Source organism: Trachinotus anak, unplaced genomic scaffold, assembly GCF_046630095.1.
Source record: "Trachinotus anak isolate AG129_WGS33_773 ecotype Australia unplaced genomic scaffold, CSIRO_AGI_Tana_v1 ptg000002l, whole genome shotgun sequence".
NCBI lineage: Eukaryota > Metazoa > Chordata > Actinopteri > Carangiformes > Carangidae > Trachinotus > Trachinotus anak.
Genome location: NW_027273853.1, coordinates 9,765,425 through 9,786,265, shown reverse-complemented (window position 1 = coordinate 9,786,265; position 20,841 = coordinate 9,765,425). Strand labels below are relative to the sequence as shown.

The 20,841-nt window shown below is 40.5% G+C and overlaps 2 protein-coding genes across 2 annotated transcripts; both read right to left on the bottom strand.

The window, feature by feature from the left end:
• Positions 1-66: 66 nt before the first annotated feature.
• On the bottom strand, positions 67-8,519 carry LOC139631215 (cAMP-dependent protein kinase type II-beta regulatory subunit). Its single transcript, XM_071495242.1, has 11 exons — positions 7,871-8,519; positions 6,719-6,754; positions 5,324-5,376; positions 5,090-5,173; positions 4,744-4,850; positions 4,376-4,529; positions 2,273-2,374; positions 2,114-2,188; positions 1,915-1,983; positions 1,672-1,807; positions 67-1,549 (listed from the first exon to the last, which is right to left on the bottom strand). Exons 1-11 carry the CDS (start codon positions 8,133-8,135, stop codon positions 1,416-1,418), a joined length of 1,215 nt encoding a protein of 404 aa, XP_071351343.1. The 5' UTR covers positions 8,136-8,519; the 3' UTR covers positions 67-1,415.
• A 4,657-nt stretch (positions 8,520-13,176) lies between these two features.
• Positions 13,177-19,313, bottom strand: hsp90b1 (heat shock protein 90, beta (grp94), member 1). Its single transcript, XM_071495206.1, has 18 exons — positions 19,154-19,313; positions 18,522-18,624; positions 18,039-18,180; positions 17,794-17,910; positions 17,352-17,683; positions 17,007-17,118; positions 16,749-16,877; positions 16,510-16,626; positions 16,267-16,404; positions 16,076-16,153; positions 15,900-15,965; positions 15,314-15,583; positions 14,915-15,160; positions 14,644-14,780; positions 14,436-14,514; positions 13,960-14,115; positions 13,564-13,659; positions 13,177-13,452 (listed from the first exon to the last, which is right to left on the bottom strand). The coding sequence occupies exons 1-18, from the start codon at positions 19,200-19,202 to the stop codon at positions 13,426-13,428; spliced, it is 2,394 nt and encodes a 797-aa protein (XP_071351307.1). The 5' UTR covers positions 19,203-19,313; the 3' UTR covers positions 13,177-13,425.
• Positions 19,314-20,841: the final 1,528 nt, after the last annotated feature.

Here is a 20,841-nt window from a genome sequence, read left to right as displayed (position 1 = left end):
GTGATTGAAAAGCTTTGATGTTGTACTATTCGTTTATTGTAACAAACATTTATGTGACACCAAAACTAGAAAAAAAAATGTTCTTTATTGACATGAAAAGTGAAACATACAGTACTTTCAGCCAGTATTATGGGTTTGCCCTCAGAAATGACCACTACTACCGGCACAAAGGGGGGGGGGGGGTAAATTCAGACTGTTTAAATTTCAAACCAGCTTTAAACAGTTTAAGCTGCAGTAAACCACAGACAAACTACAGAAGACTTCAATTATCGATTTTAAAAAGAGAGAGGAAGAAGAGAGAGATAGAGGACCCACTTCAGATTCCTGTTGAGAGGGAACATCAGAATATGTGTTTCCAAACAGTTGAAGTTGTTGGCAGAGGTAGACAGCAATAATGGATGTCATAATCATAATATATGTTTCACCGACACAAACAGTATGACTTAAATTTGACATTAAAACACAGGAAAATCAATTGTGTCAAGACATTGCCTATAATGACTACAGTCTAGTGGGGCGTCTTATTAAATTAAAGGTGGGCCTATATAATAACAGTAAATACTCATTTTCAAATTGTACAGCAATGTGTTGTATGTGTTGTATATTCTTACAAAACTATTTTTATTTTTTTATTTTTATTTTTTGCAAAAGCATAATATTAGGCTAACAGCCACAACACTTACCAACAATGATATACAGTTTATGAACACGTATTCAAAGGATTAATTCTTATGATAAACAAAAATGCATTTTGTAAAAATGTTAAAGTACTGCCAAGTCTACATTCTGTTGTGATCAAAATGTGAAAGATGTTATTCAAACACAGAATCAAATCAACTTCCTTTACAATTTGTTTATCCTTTCTCATGTCGGGGCGCTCTTGTACCAGTGCACCCCATGTTGTTAGTGTTAGTGCTCTCGCCAAAAAATGACAAGAGAATGTGAGATTTCTGCTCACAGTTATCCAGTTAGAAATTAGCTTTGGCATCTGGTTTTAACAAACGATGTTTAGAAATTTACAAACGATATTATACTGTAGGTGTAACTATAACACTGTGGAGATAAGGTGAGAGTTAACGAAAGTGTTCAGTATACAGACAAATAATGCATCTGACACTGGCAAGTAAAATGCACACTTACATTTTTAAGGTGAGAGTCGTGATAAATCTAATTTAACCAAGCTTTAAGCAACTCTGCTTTGGCTTACTTCAGTCATAACACTCTGTGGCAAACTTTGCTGAAATGAACTTTGTTTCATATGGGAATCTGTAGTCTGTTTTATTTATCTGATACTCAAATATTGTAGTGGGTATTCACATTTCTTGTAAGAAAAGCTGTTTAAGTGGTTATGGGGGAAAACATCCATACAAGCCTTTTATTTTTCATCCACCTATTTGTGGTCCATGGGAGCCGTCTCATGCACTTTGCTGCTCAATCTCAGGGCTACTTCCAAACAGGGTGACCAGTTGCTCTTCATAGTTCGCAATGTTTCTCTTCATGATGTCCATGCACGGACCCAGCAATCTCTCGAAGGCTTTAACATCCATGACTGAAAAACAAAACAACACCAAAAAGAACAAAAAGAGAGTGTAAAATAACAAGTGGTATACTGGAAGATTTCCGTGTTGAGATCATTGTATTAATGATTATAAAATTGCATAAAATGTATACCCAGGCATTTGACACTCCCCACAGCGTATGCTGAAGCAGCTCTGGGCTTGTTTGTGACAAGCGCCAACTCCCCAAAATACTGGCCCCTAGAGCATGTGGCGATTTCCACCTCCTCTTCCTCCTGGTCTTTTTTCGTCTGGCAAGAAAAAATTCACACAATAACATACCAGAAGACACCACAGATTTTTTAGTCAGAAGGTTTTTTTACACTTAGGAATTAAAAGGGAGACCGATGAAACATACCCTGCTTCTTTTCATGGTGATTCTAACTTGGCCAGACTCAACAATGTAGAAGCAATCTGCTAAATCACCCTGTAACACAAAGCATTAATGCAATAGTAAATGAGCACCAAAAAATAGGTGACCCTGTTTTCATAAACGCTGTTGGAACAGAAAGTGAAAAGACAAAATCCACGAATGCCCATACAAAGAGACTCATTACCTGAGCAATAATCTGCTGTGAATCATTGTACACCTTGGTGGATAACACATCTACAACCTTCATTCTCTCTGAGAGCTGTGGACAAAAAGATATTTTGGTTGACAATGGTTTTATAAAATGCAGTTTCTTAATGTAGGAGGACAAAGCTAATCTCCAAACCTCCAGTGACGTAAGCAGTGGTAGCGTTTCAATGAATGCCTCATACAGCTTCCTCTTCTTGGCATTGTTCTTCACTATGATCCTCCTGAATGTCAGACGATCCTGAAACAGAGATTTAAAGAAAGGGAACACATTCAGGTTTGTGTTTGAAGGTACAGTGAAAAGAAAAATACATTTTGCACAAGTTGTAATCCTGTGTTCTTGCATTAATTATTTGTAACTATATAAATATATATATATATATATATATATCATTCACTCCCCCCACCCATCTGTCTTTCCTGCAGAATCCATGGACTGGCAGGAAGAAAGATGGGCGGGAGTGAATGAACAGTGCTTTCCCCTTCCTCAACATCCATGGCTGACATGCCCTTGAGCAAAACACCTAACCCCCCCCCCAACAACTGCTCTCCACGCACTGCAGCATGGCTGCCCAGTACTCACTGCTCCTAGAGTGCTTTCAATACATGGGTTAAATGCAGTTTCCTGTGTGTGTAAAACATACTAAACAATAAATGATTCTTCTTCTCTTTTTCTTCTTCTTCTTAAAGTCATTTTTAAATAAATCACCCTCTCTATTTTTGATGACTCATCTTGAGCTCAGGGCCATATATAACAGAATAATAATGATAATATTGATATGCATGGCAAAAGAAACCAGGATGCCCAAAAAGTCTGGCACTATAATAATGTTTAATGTTGTCCTCGTTTTCCCTGCACTCTCTAGAACTCAGGATGAGTGGATAGTGGAGCTCATTTACATTTTCCCTACAGTTGCAGACTCTTCTGGCAACCTTTCACCAAACAATAAATGTTATGAAACAGCATTTTGCAGTAGGGGTCGCTATAAACCACATTTTTAAGTAATCAGTGCATTTCCTGCAAACCATAACTCCACTCAGATTATTTCCAGCATGTGTCATCCTGCTTATTTCAGTAATAAATCTTTACAAATATCAAGGTTTTACATAATTTCAGATGGATTATACGCAGTTTAGACAAAAACAATGACCAGTATGTAGTCATAGTACAAGATTACATACTGTACTGCATAGGGCGCCCCCTAGCAGATAAAACAAAAAAAAATTCCAACACAAACAAGCCTTGTGGTAAAGTGACCAGTGGAGTCGGTCCTTGGCCCTGGAACTCAGAGGACTGCAGTTTTAATACAGTACAGGGCTACCACTTAATTGCAGTACACTTGAATCCCAGGTATAAACTCTAATTACAGCTTCTACAATAGTCTACTGTTTGCACAGAAGCCCCTCAGCAGCCCTATCCCTCCTCGACCTAAGGGGATTGTTAGTTGAACAGAGCTGGCTGCTTGTTCACAGACTCAAACACACAGTACAAGTGCCCAGGTCAACAGGGGATACAGCTGCAACCTGCCCAGTCTGCGCAGCGATGACATAACAAAGCTGTTACCCACAGTTTAAGGACACGACCCTCACTGAGGCATTAATAAACAAGCTGCTTCACAGAGAGAAATCAAGTAGCAGCTGAATATTCAAGACAGCTGCAATGGACACAATTCATGAAATAGCTGGATGTTGTTTGGGAAAAGTACCATTAACTTGAAACTCCCAAAAAATCACAATCATGCTCCATGATGGTGCTGGCAGCCCCACTTTTCATATTTTGATCATTTACAACATCTTAAGTCATCTGCCTGAGTTCATCTGAGGTGCATACCTGCCAAAACAGACAAGTTTAGCTTTGTTTGTCTGAGCTGATCTGATAGCGGAGCTGTCTGAATGGGCCGCAAAACAGTTCTTTAAGAGGCCTCTATTAACATTCATGAATATTACTTTTTCATATTCAGTTTGAACACTCATTATATTCTTTAATATATGAATTAATGAAGATGTAAAATCATATCCAGGGGGCACGATTCGTGCTCTCTCACTTTTAGTTGGATTCAGTGGGTTTTACTCAGTATGGTGCGTTAGTCATTCGATGCGATCTGAGTCATGATACCAGGTACCAACACTGCCACACACAACCTGGATGTTTAAATCTTGACAACTGACATCACAGCGTGTTACAAAAACCTAAGCACAGGGCCAACTGTGCTCTTGCATGGGGATTTGATTGTGTACTCACTAGGCACCAAAGGGCTCCGGGCGAGATGGCGATTATTGTGGCTGCTCTGGGGGTGTTGTACATCAACGCCAGTTCTCCAAAGCTGCCTCTGTTGTCATAGCAGCCTACCAGCTTCTCTGTGCCATCAACCTTCACGAAAATGTTAAACGTCCCACTGAATGAAAATACAAAAGAAAAATTGCAAATCAGAGAAAATATAAACACATGGCAGCCACACTGGTGTCTCCTGAAACCTTTAATCAGCAAGAAGCATTGATTTTACATTTACATTTATATATATATATATATATATATATATATATATATATATATTCATCTTCAAAAATACAATCACTGATTTGATTCAGAATGTCATTGTGAGAATTTACCTTTCAATCACATAAAAATTGTCCCCATCATCATCTTGATCAATGATGTGCTCCCCTTCTGTGCAGAACTTCTCAAACATGGCATCCAGCACCTGAGACATCTCTTCCTGTATGGTGTAGAATAACAGTGTTTAACAAAGAAACAGTAACTTATTTTTGTTTTTCCATATCAACTCAGTTTGCTGTTTCAGCTGCTTAAAAGTAACTATTTTTAAAAACCATGCATAGTGCACTGGGCTGTGGTAAAAAGCAGCTGGCCCTTAGGCCATGTTCTCCCTGGTGCAATTTAAGAAATGGCAGAGCACAACAAGAGGGGCACAGAGGGCTTATGGAACAATGCACTCACTGGGTCCAGATTCTTGAACAGAAGAATGTCCCTACATGCTTCCTGTAGTCTCTGTCTCTGCTCATCGGTTTTTGGGTAGGTGACCTACAAAGTAAAACACACACCTGTAATGTGGCCCTACAGCATTTTACACAGAATAGGTCATATTGTTGAGCATTTTATTCTCATTCAGAGCTACAGTCACATTCAACAGGAAACACAAACTAGATGACTGTGGCGTGGAACACAGCTTACCCATGGCTCTTTATCCTCCTCATCTTCATCAGGATTGAATGCCTCAGCACACACTGCATGACACAGTTCAACAAATGAATGAACTGTTCAGTCACTACCAGACAGTAGATTTAAAAAAAAAAAAAAAACTTCAAATTTCTGGCCCCCATCCACACTGAATTTCTCTGTTGATAAATATTTATTTTGTGTTGTCATGTCGAATGGTTTTTACTCGTGGCTTTCTTGTATCCTATGAACTTTTAAACACATTCCTTGTCTCATTTTTTTGGAGTATATTATCAGTTATTGACAGCGCAATTGTTTTAGGTCTGTTCGATTGGCTGTTGCAACCTGTTGTTCAAGTATAACATGTTCGTATTGCCAGTTTAATGCCTGTTTAAAGTCTATGAAGTATTTGCTTTTATAATAAACTTCATGCTCTTGGGAAAAAAGACACTGTGCATGGACACCCCAACAGCCCGAGGTATAACTGTAACATCCACGGTTCAACTCATGGTCAGGGGACCCTTGTTTCTCTCTCTCTCTCACGCCCACATTTCCTGTCTGTATCTTGATGACCACTATCAAATAAAGGCAAAATTGCAGCTTTCATCCGAGTCTAATGCCAAAAGCTGAATCCCAGGGATGATTCTGTGCTATTTCATGCAATAAATCCGTCAATAAACATAACTTTTCTCTTCACCAGTGTGGTGTTTTAATGGCACGATATTTTTAACCAATTCACAAACGATTTTATTTGAGTGAATCTAGCTAAGTTGAATTATGCTTCATGTTTCAAATCACAAAACATTTATGTTGATTCTGCAAAAACAAAAAACATGATACTTGAAAACAACCCCTCACACTGTCATGATAAAATTTCTGTACCCAAGTATCTATAATCTATTTTTATTTTATATACAGGTAGCTTGTACTTTTTTTCAGTTCAAGAGTTAGCCATTTTTGTGTCCTTGTGTTGTGATGTTCAGATGTTTCCCATCCTGAAGTATTTTCTATTTGAACATCCAACCATCAGTCCTAATATCACTCCCCAAAATTATTTTTGTGAAGCTACGACCTCACTATTAAAATCGAGCAGGGGATTATTAGTAGTAGTAGTGATTGTCTGGATCTCCCCACCCACGTCACTCAATAACATTATAAACCAGGCTTGGGACAAAGTGGCTTTGCAAACTCTCATAAATCAGCACTATTACAATAAACCAAAGACAGTGAGAAAAGACAGATGGAAAAATACTTCAATATTGCTTGTACTGGAGCAAATCTGACGTAGCCTCAGTGCTCACATGTCAAACAAGTTTTATATATTTCCAGCACTGACACTGTCCAGAGTTTTCCTCTTGACAGAACAGGCTTTTAACAGCTAGCTTAAACAGGCAGCAAATGACAACTCACCTGATGCTCTTCTGATGAATCTGTTTATTACCGGGGCTGCAAAAGCATAAAGAATATCTTAACATGTTAGAGTTCATCCTGAAGCAAATCTGTCTTACAGTAACTCAATTATTACTGGAAAGGATAAAGTTAATGCTCTAGTTTTCTCCATCTGCGGTGGCACATGTGTGGCAGAGTATACCCAGCCCTGTGCTCATTAAGGATCCATATTCATTTGGGTAAAACCTGAATAAGGACAGCTGCTTTGAAGTGCGTTTCGCCTCTTTGAATCAAATTTAAATGAGAAAAAAATGTAAATGTAAAACACAGCAAAAACTGCCAAGCTCCAACACAATAGCCTGGTATGAAATATACATTAGATAGGAGGTCTCACCCATTAATAGGCTGCCAGCCAGCGCCGTCCGAGGAGGCTCATTGACTTATCATTAAGACAAGACACTAGAGGTGTGAAGGTGCACGATCATGCATCAAAAATCCTACAGTAGTTGGTTTAATGATTGAATATGGACTCCTTATGTAACCGTTGCATCCAGCCTTGTAGACCCCACCACTCATTGGGATGCTGTGTCAGAGCTCTGGGTTGCTATGCTACTTGCTGCACCTGATGGCAATCCAGCACTGGCCATTGTGTTAAATATGACCACAGTTTAGGAAGCACAAATTGACCCTGGGCAGACACAGTCAGCTTTTCTGTTGCTTTTATCACAGCAGAGTTTCAGTTTTGTTTTTTTTTTAATCTTTATCTGCTTTGTCATATTCTGATAGTACATGATCAGGGTAGGCCCACCAGGCCTGCGAATGAAACAGAAAATATTCAGACGACCTAGAGGTGCAGGGTCTGTCCGGAAAAAATAAAGAAACAAATAAATCTGCAGCTGATGTTTAAAGACTGTTATTTTAAGAAAAACGTGTCTGAATAGATGAAGAGCAAGACATGTTCATGAAGCATCATTCAGCCTCCGTGACCATATATGGCCAATGACAGAGCCGAGGTGGATGCAAGGTGGCGGTCGCTGGAGCATCACTGCGCTCAGTGCGTTTCTCACCGTCTCCTACTGAGCAGGAGACGGATGCTCGCCATTCACATCACATTAAAGTCATCCATACTCACGTTTGCCATCTTCCTGACATACTGTAAATCTGTGAGCCTACCTACGAATTCCTCGTCATCGTCGTCGTCCTCCTCTCCGTTTTCCGAATCGATCTGCATGGCTTCGTCAATGAAATTGACCGCTTTTCCAGGTCTTGGGGCCGAGTTTTGGTCATTGCCAAAGGAGGCCTCTTTGGTCTCACTGTCCTTCAGCTGGGTGAAGTACTGTAATGCAAACTCGAGCAAATCCCTGGGCTGATTCCTCAAAACTTCCACGGTAAAGCTCTGTAACAGCTCCGTCAGTCCTTCAGGAATTTCTATACTCATTCCTGTTATCAGTCTATGGATGTGGACTAAACCGGTTTGCTGCGATTTTGGAACAATCAAAAGCACACGGGTAGGATTAAAAAAAATTAAATTAGCAGACGGGTGTAGTCAGTCCACCCAGTCAGCGAGCCATCCACAGCAGATCCTCTCTTTTCCTTGAATGAAAATGGCTCTGGATTTCTGGTCCAAGCATCTTCTGCTGCTTCTGGCTACAGGAAACCCACGCATGTGACCCAGGAATCCATGGCAACCACCTATCCAGGGATTGCGTATGAGCAGCAGCAGCAGCAGCAGCAGAAACTGCAGTCAGTCGCAAAATACAAACGATGAGAAGGAGAAACCCTCGGGAAGATCAGTCAGAGCTCGGGTGTCACTGAGAGAGATGAGAGGAGGTAGGAGGTGTCCACATCATGTCTGCTGTGCAGCAGTGAGTTCCCATGCTCGTTTTTTAATCCAGCGTGTTTATTCGCACAGGCCTACAATAAATGTCTCACAACACAGAGAGAGCAATACAAAAGAGGCATATATCACGTAAAGATAAAGATGTGCTATTGCATTATTAATAAATAGAAAATTTGGAAATAATCTATATGACCATGCCATCTACCGTATATGATTCATTTATAATGGGATCAAACTGCTAAGAATGAAAACAGGTATAATGTGCAGAAAGAAGAGTGAAACGCAGCCTTGTAACTCCAGCTGTTATTTATTAAATTCATAAACTAATTAATAGCCTTAAAGCAAAGGCTCATCATAGAGGGACTATGCCTTTGATAGCACTGGAAGTTTGGACCCCATTTGTTATTCCACAGAGAGGAAAAAAAAAACATTGTAAATCTGATGCATATTTTAGTGTCATGGGACCTTTCAGAACATTGTGGCTCCCAGGCAGATACTGAGTTTCATTACAGAGTGAACCATTCAGTATTGGAAAGAAACTACTGGGACAAAAATATTCTTGGACTGAAACTGAGACATGACAGTCAACACACCTTACGTAGTCTTTTAATGGTGAATCAACTGCATTGAAAATGACAAGTAATGCGGTCATTTGGGTTTTAAAAACCTTGATCAGTGAATATGAGTTATGTTTCCAAAATGGATAAAACGTTACTTCTTAGAATCTGAACCTTCCTCCTGATTTTTTGAATAGCAGCAAATCTAATTTCTGGGATTTATATGCTCCCTTAAAACTGTAAAACTGGTAACTCTCTCCAACTGTGCTCTCAACTTTAACTTTTAGTTCTCAGGTCAGCATATAGCACTTAAAACAGCGGGTCCAAAGTGCTTTACAGTTCAAGGAGCTGGAGGAGGAGGCGGAAAGATAAAATAGAAATCATGAGAAAAAAACACAGGGAAGACAAACACATTAGAAATGGAGCAGGTTAGGTGGGCCACATTTAAAAGCCTGCAAATAAAAGTGTTTTTAAGTGAAAAGAGACCATATGGCAGGAGGTTAAGAATTCCAGAAATGCACAGTTTTGCAAAAAGGCTGCATCACCACAGCATACAGTCCTGGACTTAAAGACAGACAAGCGTTTGGGCAGAAGATCTGAAGTTAGTATTTTTGACTTGTGGCAGACACGTGGCAGTGCAACTGCTGCTGTATGAAATGTGCAACCGCCAAATGACTGCCAAATGTGCAACAGCCCCCTTTTGTGTGTGCCATGTCGTAGGGATTACCATGGGCAATTGGACTTTGATGGAGGCGAGCAGAAGGCAAAGAGAGATGAAGGAATAGTTCTACAGGTTAACAGCAGGGAATCACTTGAGGAGGAAAAATCTACCAAAGAGCACGGCTATTATCTGCCCTGGTTATCAGTCCTCTGTGGCTCCACTGTGAGACCCCTCCCCCTGCTGTGGCCCATATCTGTCACCCTTTATTAAGAAGGCACAACATTTTCTCACTCAGGCGAACATATGGCACAACCATGGAGTGACCTGTAACTGCGACTCTGCTGCAGCTTAGCTAGTAGTTCTCAAACTCACCATTCAAAACTGCAGGTTTCCACTGTGAACTGTCCAGCAAAGGGATTTTATTTGGACGTGTACAGTACAACCCCATACTGGTGTCTACAGTTAGAAGACATTAGAGACAGTTGTTGGTGGAGAAGAAACACTGCATCCGCCCTGCTCTCTGAACCGTAGATCCTACAGATTCGTTCTGCTTTATGCTTCTCAACAGACCAATGGAGCTCACAGCTGCGGAATTATTACACTTCAAAATGCAAAGAAGTTCTGAATAGTACTCACATTTATGGTCAATTGTACAAAGGGTACAAGCAAACACTATCCTTTGTTCACATTTGGAAAAAGGCTCAGTATTTACATAGTACAACAGGACGCATCACAGGAGCAACCAGTTTTAGTAGCTGAGCGACAAGGTCGACTTCTGCTGTTCAGCTTTGGGGATATAAACTCAGACCAGGTGTGGGAATTCATTCATCTCTAAATGTGGGCCATAGCTTGACCCACATCTTTCACGTCCAAAGGGAATGTGCTGGCTGGGGAGCTTAGCCACACACCTAACATATCATCCCGAGTGTTTCCTTACTTTCTTAGCTGCTATGAAGGCAGCTGCTAATTCTTATCTCTCACAGTTTTTCCTAGTGGTAATAGTGTCATTCACAATTTTTACACCCAAACAATAAGTTGGTGGTAAAATCTGCTCACTAAAACAATATGATCTTGAAGACACTAAAGTGAACTTAAACTGAGATAATATGACAAAAAATGTGAGCTAACTGAATGATAAGAATAAGTTCTTTCTACAATACTTCCTGAAGACAAAGAGTTGTTTTCCTCGCTTTGTGCAGAGATAATGTTGCAGGTTTTGGGACAACATGAAGACATACGGCTGAATAACTCCTGACAACTACTCAGAAAACATTCAATTCAATCAGACGCTGCAAAATTGTTGTATTGTACCTAATATTAAAACTAAAACTGTCAGAAATCTGGTCTTTTAGGAACAACTGAGTCACTAAATTATCATTATCATTATCATCATTGCAGTGCCATTCATATTTTTAAGATGTGGGTGACTGTGCCACCTACTGGACATGACCTGGTATTGTAATACATTGTTATATTTTGTGTTTTCATTATTCACTCTGACTAATGGAGGATCTGACTCAACGCCAGAATGATTATTAATTGAAACATCTTCCTGATTCATTTCTTGCAACCTATTCACAGTGTGCTGAGAGGAACGTAAGAGATATGGAAAATAATACAGGTAGGCTAACGCTAAGTAATTTCTGTTTCTCTAGGTTTCTCTAGGCTTCGTAAACCAAACCTTTGGACGTCTTTTAAGTTTCCACAACAGTAACTCCTACTGTGCTGCAGACACGAGATAAACCTGTTTACCTGAGCAGTTACCAAACCACACACAGACGCTGCTGATAAAAAATGTCAACCGTGCAGTTTCCATTTCATTCCTGACAACTACCTGATGACAACAAAGACGCCTGGAAACTCACCTTTTCAATTGATTTATTTATTTATTTTTTGCCTCATTTTGATTGAAGATTATAAGCAAGTAAATACAATCTCTGTCTGCTGATGCATCACAAAAGCTATCAATACATTAATGAGCTGCCACAAAAGATGATTTCGGGATCATCTGAGGCCTCAACCTCTCCCTCACACCCGATTAGTGCCTGCGCTCCCAGTAAGGCACTGGTTAGAGCCCAGCTACTGCTGAGAGCTATTTGTGTTCCTTGAGATCACAACAGTTCTGCACCCAAAACCTGGCTCCAGACTCTGTGTTGTATCCATACACACTCTCTCTATGATTGACTCTTACAAACTGCCTCTCCATTGAACCCAGGATTGATTTTGTTCACTTCCTCTAAATGAAAGAAAATGCATCAGTAACTGCAACATGCTCAGTCAGTGAAGACATGTAGATGACACACCCCCTATATCAAGCCTCGCCAGTTAGAGCTCTCTCTCTGGAAAACACAGGCACTCAGTCTTGGCCAGTGGATTACAAGTGTGGGGCTTTCAAAGTCTCAATCCAACAGGGTTTATTCTTCCCTGAATCTGTGAAACAGAAGAGCAACAGGAAAGCTGTGAAATCATTTCAGAGTAAAATAAAATGGAATGACCAATGCCACGAATCCCATTTTTACAAGTTTATAAACACAAGACTTACACTTTTTTCCTCTTGTCAAGGTTAGTAGCAGGCACAGACACACATACAGCTGTAGTAGTAGTAGTAGCACCATTGAACCACATGAACATCAAGGCTGAATGTGTTCTGTCTGGGTAATACAAGGTACATGGTGGAGAGCAGTGGTTCTCAAACTTTTTCACATCAAGGACCCCTGAACTGACGCTAATATGACCACAGGCCCCCATCTGCTAAGACTTTTCTTTAAGATGTTCTATTACACATTTGAAACCTGAGAAAAATAATCACACATTTTTCATTGTTTTACTTATGGGTGGAATTACAGTGAAAATAAATGATTCCCCTTTTTGCTGAGGACCCCCAGGAACCCCCTCAAGGACCCCCAGGGGGACCCGCTTTGAGAACTGCTGATGTAGAAGACTGAATGGTGGAGACATATCCATCCTGACTTTGTGGTAATGATTTTGACAACTGAAATATCCAAGATTTAGATGTTTGGATGACACTCTGAAAATAATTTCAGTTGTATGTTAATTCAAGGTTTTTATATTGGATGGTAAATCTGAAAAGAAGATTTAAGATGTGCAGGAAAAAAAAAAAAAAAAAAATAGCACATAAAGAGTCACAAACCACTTCCTTCCTATTCAAGCTTTGATAGCTTTGATCCTTAGCATATTAATTAATTTTGCAATCTGAACAGTGATTTGGCCTCTAGAAATTTCTACTTACCATATTTTGCTTTTAGAACCTTAAAGTCCTGATATGCATGGTTCTTTGTACAATGTTGCTCCCTGCACCTTTACTTCCAAAAACATTTCATCCACACCTCCAAGTGAACCATCTTTCAGTTACATGTATATTTTTCAATGCGTTTCACAAAACCAAAACAAACACTGTACATCCTTTTTCCAGGAAACATTTATTCGATCAAGAGACAGGATCGCATCTTTCCATAAACAAGTCAGTTAAATATTAACAAATTTACAGTCATGAGGAATGTAATAAAAAAAACCAAACAAAAACAAACAACGCTCGCCTTAAAAAACCCAACCCAGGGACGCCACCCAGGATAACTGACCACAGTGGCGCTGAAACAAGACTCAAGTCCTGTTTCTAGCTGTATTGTTACATGCTCTTCCCTTCAGTGCTTCACAGTTCATCTTTGTCCGATTTTGTCTGCAGGGAAACAAAATCAAAGATATATTTTTTTAAAAACAGCCAGGAACAAATACTCCATCTGAATTCTTTACATCTCTAAAATGCCACAGCTTTGTTAAGTGCTCTCACCGTTTCTTCATCGTCTTCCTCATCTACAATTTCATCTTTATCTTCAGAGTCGTCCTCTGCTGGTTCTTCTGGCTCCTCCTCTGGTTCTTCTTCAATCTGTAGAACAGTCACATACTTTAACATAACCATCACTGAGCTGACAAAGCCAAAACTACCAAACTGGGCAAAATGAAGGAGGCAGGAATTCTGTAAGTGTTTACAAAGACAGAAAACACCACAAAAAAGTAGTAAACTATTTCCAGGGGAAAAATGAAAGTTGTTATATTAGAGATAAGAATGTGTTCACTGGCTGTCAAAGACATGATGACTTGACACGTGCACACTGAAACTGGAAACATTTGCTATGCAAATGCATATGCACAGTAATACAGTATGTGGCAGCTGGCCTTGACTTGCCTGTTCATCCAGGGGTACATTCATACTGAGTCGGAGCATGCGCTCTATCCTTTCTCCATAAGCCTTTGTGTCAGCCAGCTGGTAGCCTGAGCGCAGCGTGGCCGTCTCGAACAGAACCACGGCCAGATCTGCCGCAGTCTGGTCCTCAGCATCATTCTGAAGGGCACAAGGAAAACTAAATGTTCAGCTCTCTGCATTTATTGGTATATTTTATGTTACAGAATAATGCAATGGAACGAAATGACGCACAGTAAAAGGTTAGATCATCATATTAAAAATGATAAGTGTGCCTATGTTCAGTCATATTAGATGTGCAGTGTTTTTTAAAGTTGTCAAAAAACTATATTGGTTGATGTGAATGACATACCATCTATTATTTTTTGCTTCTCGTTTTTTCTAAAAACAACGAACTGACTTAGAAATCACACAATATGGCACCACTCATAGCACAAATATAGAGAAGTGGTCACACTTACATTGACTCTGTTAAGGATCTGCTTGATGAGAGGATGTTTAGGGTTGATTTCTAGTGTTTTCTTCTGGCTGGCGTAATAACTAAGAGAGAGAGGAGGAGGTGTCATAAGCTCAGGTACTCAGGCAGGCAACAACATGCTCTTCATTTGCATTTTATAACTGACAAAGAGCATAAACATTGTTGAAAAGCACAGGATGATCATTACTCACTTTGTGGAAATGTCTTTTCCCGTCTGGTAAGCCTGTGCCTTCATGATCCTCTCCATGTTTCCTGACCAGCCATACTGACTGGCAACCAGAGCGCAGGGTGAGTTGGTTAGCCTCTGAGAGAGGACAGCCTTCTCAATCTGTGAGAAAGACAGCGTCATATGAAATCATGAGCTGATGGAACAGACATAACCAAACAGCTGCAGCCAAACTTCAACACGTCTGCGGCTGGTACTCTGGTGTCATGAGTATTACAAAATAACTGGCTCTTCACCTTGTCCTTCAGGGCCTTGTCCTTCAGCCAAGTGGTGAGAGGTTCATACTCTTTCTCCAGCGCCTCCCTCTTCTCTTTGGCCTTGTCGCTCTCGTCAAATTTGACACCCTCCTTTGCCACGTTCTGGAAACGTTTTCCATCAAACTCAGGCAGTGCCTGGATGCAGTACTCATCCACAGGCTCTGTCAGGTAGATCACCTCATAGCCCTTCTTCAGCAGCTTCTCAACGAAGGGAGAAGACTCGGCCTGCAGAGGAAAAAAAACAAAAACAAATGATCAGCGCTATGATTTCTTTAAATTCACACAATAAAGCCAAACAGATGATCATTTGATCACATATTCTATGACACAGTGTTTAGTTTTAAATTAATCTCACACCCATTCCAGCCATCCACTCACCTCCTTCCTGCTGGTACCAGCCATAAAGTAGATCTTGTCCTGCTTCTCCTTCATGCGCTCCACATACTGCTCCAGGCTGGCCAGGACGGTTTCACTGTTGGAGGTCTGGAAACGCAGCAGCTTGGCCAGACGGGTCCTGTTGGAGTGATCCTCAATGACACCCAGCTTGATGTTGGTGCCAAACTCCTTCCAGAACTTATCGTTGTACTGTTCCTCTGCGATCTTCTTGATCATGTCCAAAGTCTTACGCACCAGCTTCTTACGGATAACCTGAACAGGTACAGTACAAGATAAGCAATGATTTATTTGCCATTTTCCATTTACATTAGGTTTAACCATCCTCATAGGTAACATTTTTTTGATTTCATAACTTATACTTTGTTGCCCCTTTATTCTTGCTGTATGAACAAGGTTTCTTTCTTGCTTGCTTATCGATAGTCTTTTTGCATCTAGTTAAAAAGAGATTTAAAAATGCCTCACAGATCAGGTAAGGCCTAATTTATTATAGACTAGAAGTGATATTTACAAATGGAATGAAAAATAATTGGTATTAAGATGATCTATTCATGTGTGATATGAAGCTCACCTTGAGCAGTTTGTGCTGCTGCAGAGTTTCTCTGGACACATTCAGGGGGAGGTCATCAGAGTCAACCTAACAAAAGAAATTTACATGAAATCTCAGTGCTGATGCCATTAAAGCAAAGGCTAAAAAGTTAATAATAGCACCTGGCTCTTTCTTATCTACAGTAAGAAATCACTCACCACTCCCTTGACGAAGTTCAGGTACTTGGGCATCATGTCATTGAAGTCATCCGTGATGAAAACTCTCCTGACAAACAGCTGCAACAGAAAGACTTTTATTCAGAGACTGAGCTGAGAACACTCCAGATTATCTTTCTATAAGCACATATGATCCTTTAAAATGAAAACTAAATATTGTTAGCGCCACATACCTTGATGAAGTCGTTCTTCTTGGAGCCATACTCATCAAACAGGCCGCGGGGAGCTGAATTAGGTACAAACAGGATGGACTTGAAGGTAACCTCACCCTCAGCTGTGAAGTGGATGTGGGCCAGAGGGTCGTCACTGTCCTGTTGGAAAACATAACATAGTTTGATTTACTAAAACTGAGCCCACGAAGAACGCACACAATCTACACTTAACATTTGACAAAGTGTTACTGTTCAGGAACCAACCTTGGAGAACGTCTTGTAAAAAGCCTTGTACTCATCCTCCTCAACCTCCCTAGCTGGTCTCTGCCAGATGGGCTTGATATCGTTCATCAGCTCCCAGTCCCACACAGTCTTCTCCACCTACAACACAAACACCACGCAATATTAAACAAAAAACACAGCGCAGCATATTTTAATAAAGTTAACCTGAAAGTCGTCACAATATTTTTTTCATATCTCCGGCCCCTAAATGAATTTCCTACCTTCTTGGTCTTTGGCTTGTCTTTGTCCTCCTCCTCCTCCTCTACCTCAGCCTCATCTTCGGCAGTCTCTTTCTCTGGTTCCTCTGCTGCCTCAGCATCTTCGTCAATGGGCTCCTCAACTGTCTCAGTCTGGTATGTTGAGAGAAAGAAATTATGTAACTGCCATTTGTTCATTTACATATTTGCCAGTTCCGTAGCAGAACTGTACTGAGATCACGTCTGAGTCAAAAGTGTGGAGGAAGTGTCTTAAGTAATCACCTTGCTTGCCCAAACGTAGATGGGGAAATTGATGAACTGAGAGTATTTCTTTACGAGGTTCTTGATGGTCTCCAGCTCCAGATAGTCTGAGGCCTCCTCTTTGAGGACCAGTCTGAGGTTGGAAAAAGATGGGGAGGATTTAATGTCTAAGTTAATACTATTCTAACATTTGAGCTTAGAGTAGTAACAAGAGAACAGTATTCAAGTTTAACATAAAAGGGTCTGTAAATAGCTATAGGACTAACAGCAGCTGTTCATGACAGAAAAGAAAAAAAAAAGAAAAAAAAAAGAACTAAAACTGGTCTAGGTGACTTTTACCAATGGAAAAACAAAATGTGAACCTACGTGATGGTGGTTCCTCTGCCCAGTGTGTCCCCACGGGGGTCCTCAATGACAGAGAACTGATTAGAGTCAGACTCCCAGATGTGCTGGGTGCCATTGTTGTGCTTTGACGTCACAATGACTTTGTCAGCAACGAGGAAAGCAGAGTAGAAACCAACACCAAACTGCCCAATCAGCTCTGAGGTCGACTGTCCATCAGACTGCATCTCTGTCATCTTGTTGAGGAACTCGCTGGTGCCGGACTTGGCTATGGTGCCCAAGTTCTTCACCAAGTCTTCTTTGGTCATTCCAATACCAGTGTCAGTGACGTGCAGCATGTTCTTCTCCTTATCAGACTGGGGATAGGAACAATACAGTGCAGTTACCAACAGAGCAAGAACCATTAACATTACCAATATAAACTGCAATATACAGTAAATGTAAACACCCAATATCTTGTGCATACTTTTATTTTGATGGTCAGCTCTTCATTGGCAGCCAATGCATCTTCATTAGTTAGAGACAACAAGCGGATCTTATCCAGAGCATCTGAGGCATTAGAAATCAGCTCCCTGAGGAAGATCTGTAACAGATAAAAAATAATTTGAGCATTAGTTTAGCCTTCCCGGATAAGGTCTGCAAGCAATACCATACAAGTAGAGAAATCTTGCAATACTGCTGTTTGTACATCAAAATACTGTTCCTGCTCACCTCCTTGTTCTTGTAGAGGGAGTTGATAATCAGCTTCATCATACGGTTGACTTCAGCCTGAAAGGCATGTTTTTCTGACTTTTCTCTCAGTTCCTTAATCTGAGCTGCATTCAACCCATCCAACTGAATAGCCTCCTCCTCTCTGAGGACAGACAGATACATACACAGGTGAGATCGGGAGCAGTGCACAAGAAGAAATCACAGCCGTCAACAAACATGCAAATCTGTTCTCCCCTCTAGAGATCAGGATCCTAGTTAAAGGCAAGGCGCACCAGATTCCCTCGTCTTAATGAGAGACGTGCAGTAAATCCTGCAAAGCTTGGCCACCAACAATTCCAAGGTTGCTCTGGGCGTTTGTGTGCACAAGCTTGGTCGCACTGACCTTGTGCTGTTAACATGAGGTTTAGTTGACCCTCTGAGATAAAGACACTTATAGTTCACTCAACAGGTATAACATGGAAATATGTTGAAAGTGACACCAACCTTTGCACCACCTCATCATCTGTTCTGGAGCCATCCCTGCTTTTACCCAGGTCCTCCTCTACTGTCCCGTCGACGTCAAGTTCATCTTCTGCCTTTACAGCAGCTGCCAAGGGAGAAATATTGTCAGACTTATATAATCTCACTATATGCTGCAGGTATACCTGGAGAAATGTTCAGCATTTAAGATTATCTCAGTGTGAATGGCGCTCTGCAAAGAAATGATCAAAATCATGAAATAAGTAAGGTGTAACGTTAAGTGGGGTGGCTTTTGTGAGCTAGTACAGGGACCTGCATCTATACAACAGCAGGTTTTTCATAAGGATGTTAAGCAGCGTCAGTAAGCTTGAACATGTATGGTGTTTGCACTAGAAACTTCTGGAAAGGCAACAAGAAATAACGGATACTAGCGTTGCTCTGAGAAATGTGTAGGAGTCAAACCATGCGGCCTATAATTCACAAACAGACAAAATTAAACTCGGAAACTGCAAATCTATGAAGGCTGCGGTCATGAATGAGCAGAAAGGAGGCACAAAAGCAAGTTAACGTTAGCTTACCGGCTAACACTGTTAGCTGCGATGTTGGGTAATTTAAAAAGAAGTCAGACAAAGGTGGGGAAACTTTCCGCTACTCACCAAAGGCTAAGAGTGCGAACAGAAGCCCTATCGACCAAACCCGTTTCATTTTGAGATGAATGGCGATGTGGTTCTTCAGGTGCTCAGACAAAAGCCGGGGACCAGCGCACGCAGCTCTGCCTTTACCACAGAGACTGACAACCTGCCTCTCCCACCAAAAGAGCCCACTCTCTTAAACCCGTGACAACCGGCCAATGGCTGCGCACCACGCACAACCGTCGACCAATCACAGCCGAGCCCACCGCAGATGTCGTCCAATCAGATTCTTCAACATAAGTCAATACCCGAAAATCGTGGCTGGACACCATTGGCCAAGAATGAATGATCAGCACATCACTTCCGAAAATTTACCCCTAGTAATAAAAAAAAAAAAAAGTCTGTCTACACGTTAGTTAAACTTTGATTTTCTTATGCAATGACACGCTGAAGCTTGACAACAAAGTTGACGTGGACACGATTTTTGATTTGCACAAACTGTAGTATTATGTCCGTGTCTATGGTCTGTCTGTCTACAAGGCTATTTAGGGCATCTGCAGTGTCTTTCTTATAAAGGTATAGATCCGCTTTAGTCTATAAACCCTACTGTGGAAGTACACAATGAATGAGCACATGTCATCTACATCTCTGATCTTTTTTGATAGGGTGGCACTGCTCAGTTAGTCAGACGAAAATGCTTGTTGCAAACAGTTATATTTACCTCCAACACACATCTGAGATTGTGCCATAATGGAATAACCAGTGGATGGATAAATAGTAACATTATCATACAAATGTGCACATTATTGTGCTGTTTGCTCAGCCTGTCTGAAGGGTATATACCCGGCTGTGTGGAATCAGGCTACAGGTGTCAAATTGCAGTTATAGTTACAGTTATGGGTGTGAAGGGGTGGAGTGTGTGTGTGTGTGTGTGTGTGTGTGTGTGTGATAAATTTAGACTTACCAAAACAAAAGTGAGATACTAAGTCAGAGTAATGTTGTACTCAGTCGTCCTAACTTGCCATGATTATTTTTTATTTTTGTCATTCCTAATTTTTGATCAAATTTTTCACTTTCATCTTTTAATACCTTGAAAGAGAAAACCCTTCTGGCCAAGGCTGGATGACCAACAAAGAACAGGGGGGGGGGAACTGTCGGGCCTCAGATTCCCAAGGGCTCCAAAGCCCCATGGTTCACTTCATTTAATTTAGATCTACATAATTTGATTAATTGCAAATTTGATGCACCAGTCAAGTACAATATCAACTATGACTATATAGAGGGGCCTTGTGTCAACATTTGGTAAGGCCTTCGCTGTTTTAGTTCAAGTGAAGCTCAATTACTGTAAAGTTGTATTTTATCAAATTCCTTCCATTTATCAAGTGACTCACACACAGAAATTGTTATTCCATTGTAGGAGAACAGCAGGGTTGCAAACAACTATTTTCATTATCCATACATCAGACAGTTTTTCTGTCATAATTGATTCATTAATTGATTGTTCAGTTTAAAATATCAGAAAATAGTTATAAAAGCCCATCGATGTTCCCTGAAAAGCAATTCAAATTGCTTTTTCCCCTATGCAACTATCAAAACTCCAAAATGTTGAGATTACTATCATAGAAAAAAGGCACACTGGCAAATATTAGCACTGTTTTTTGTTTGTTTGTTTGTTTTTGTTTGTAAATGCCCCGAAACAATTAATTAAAGAA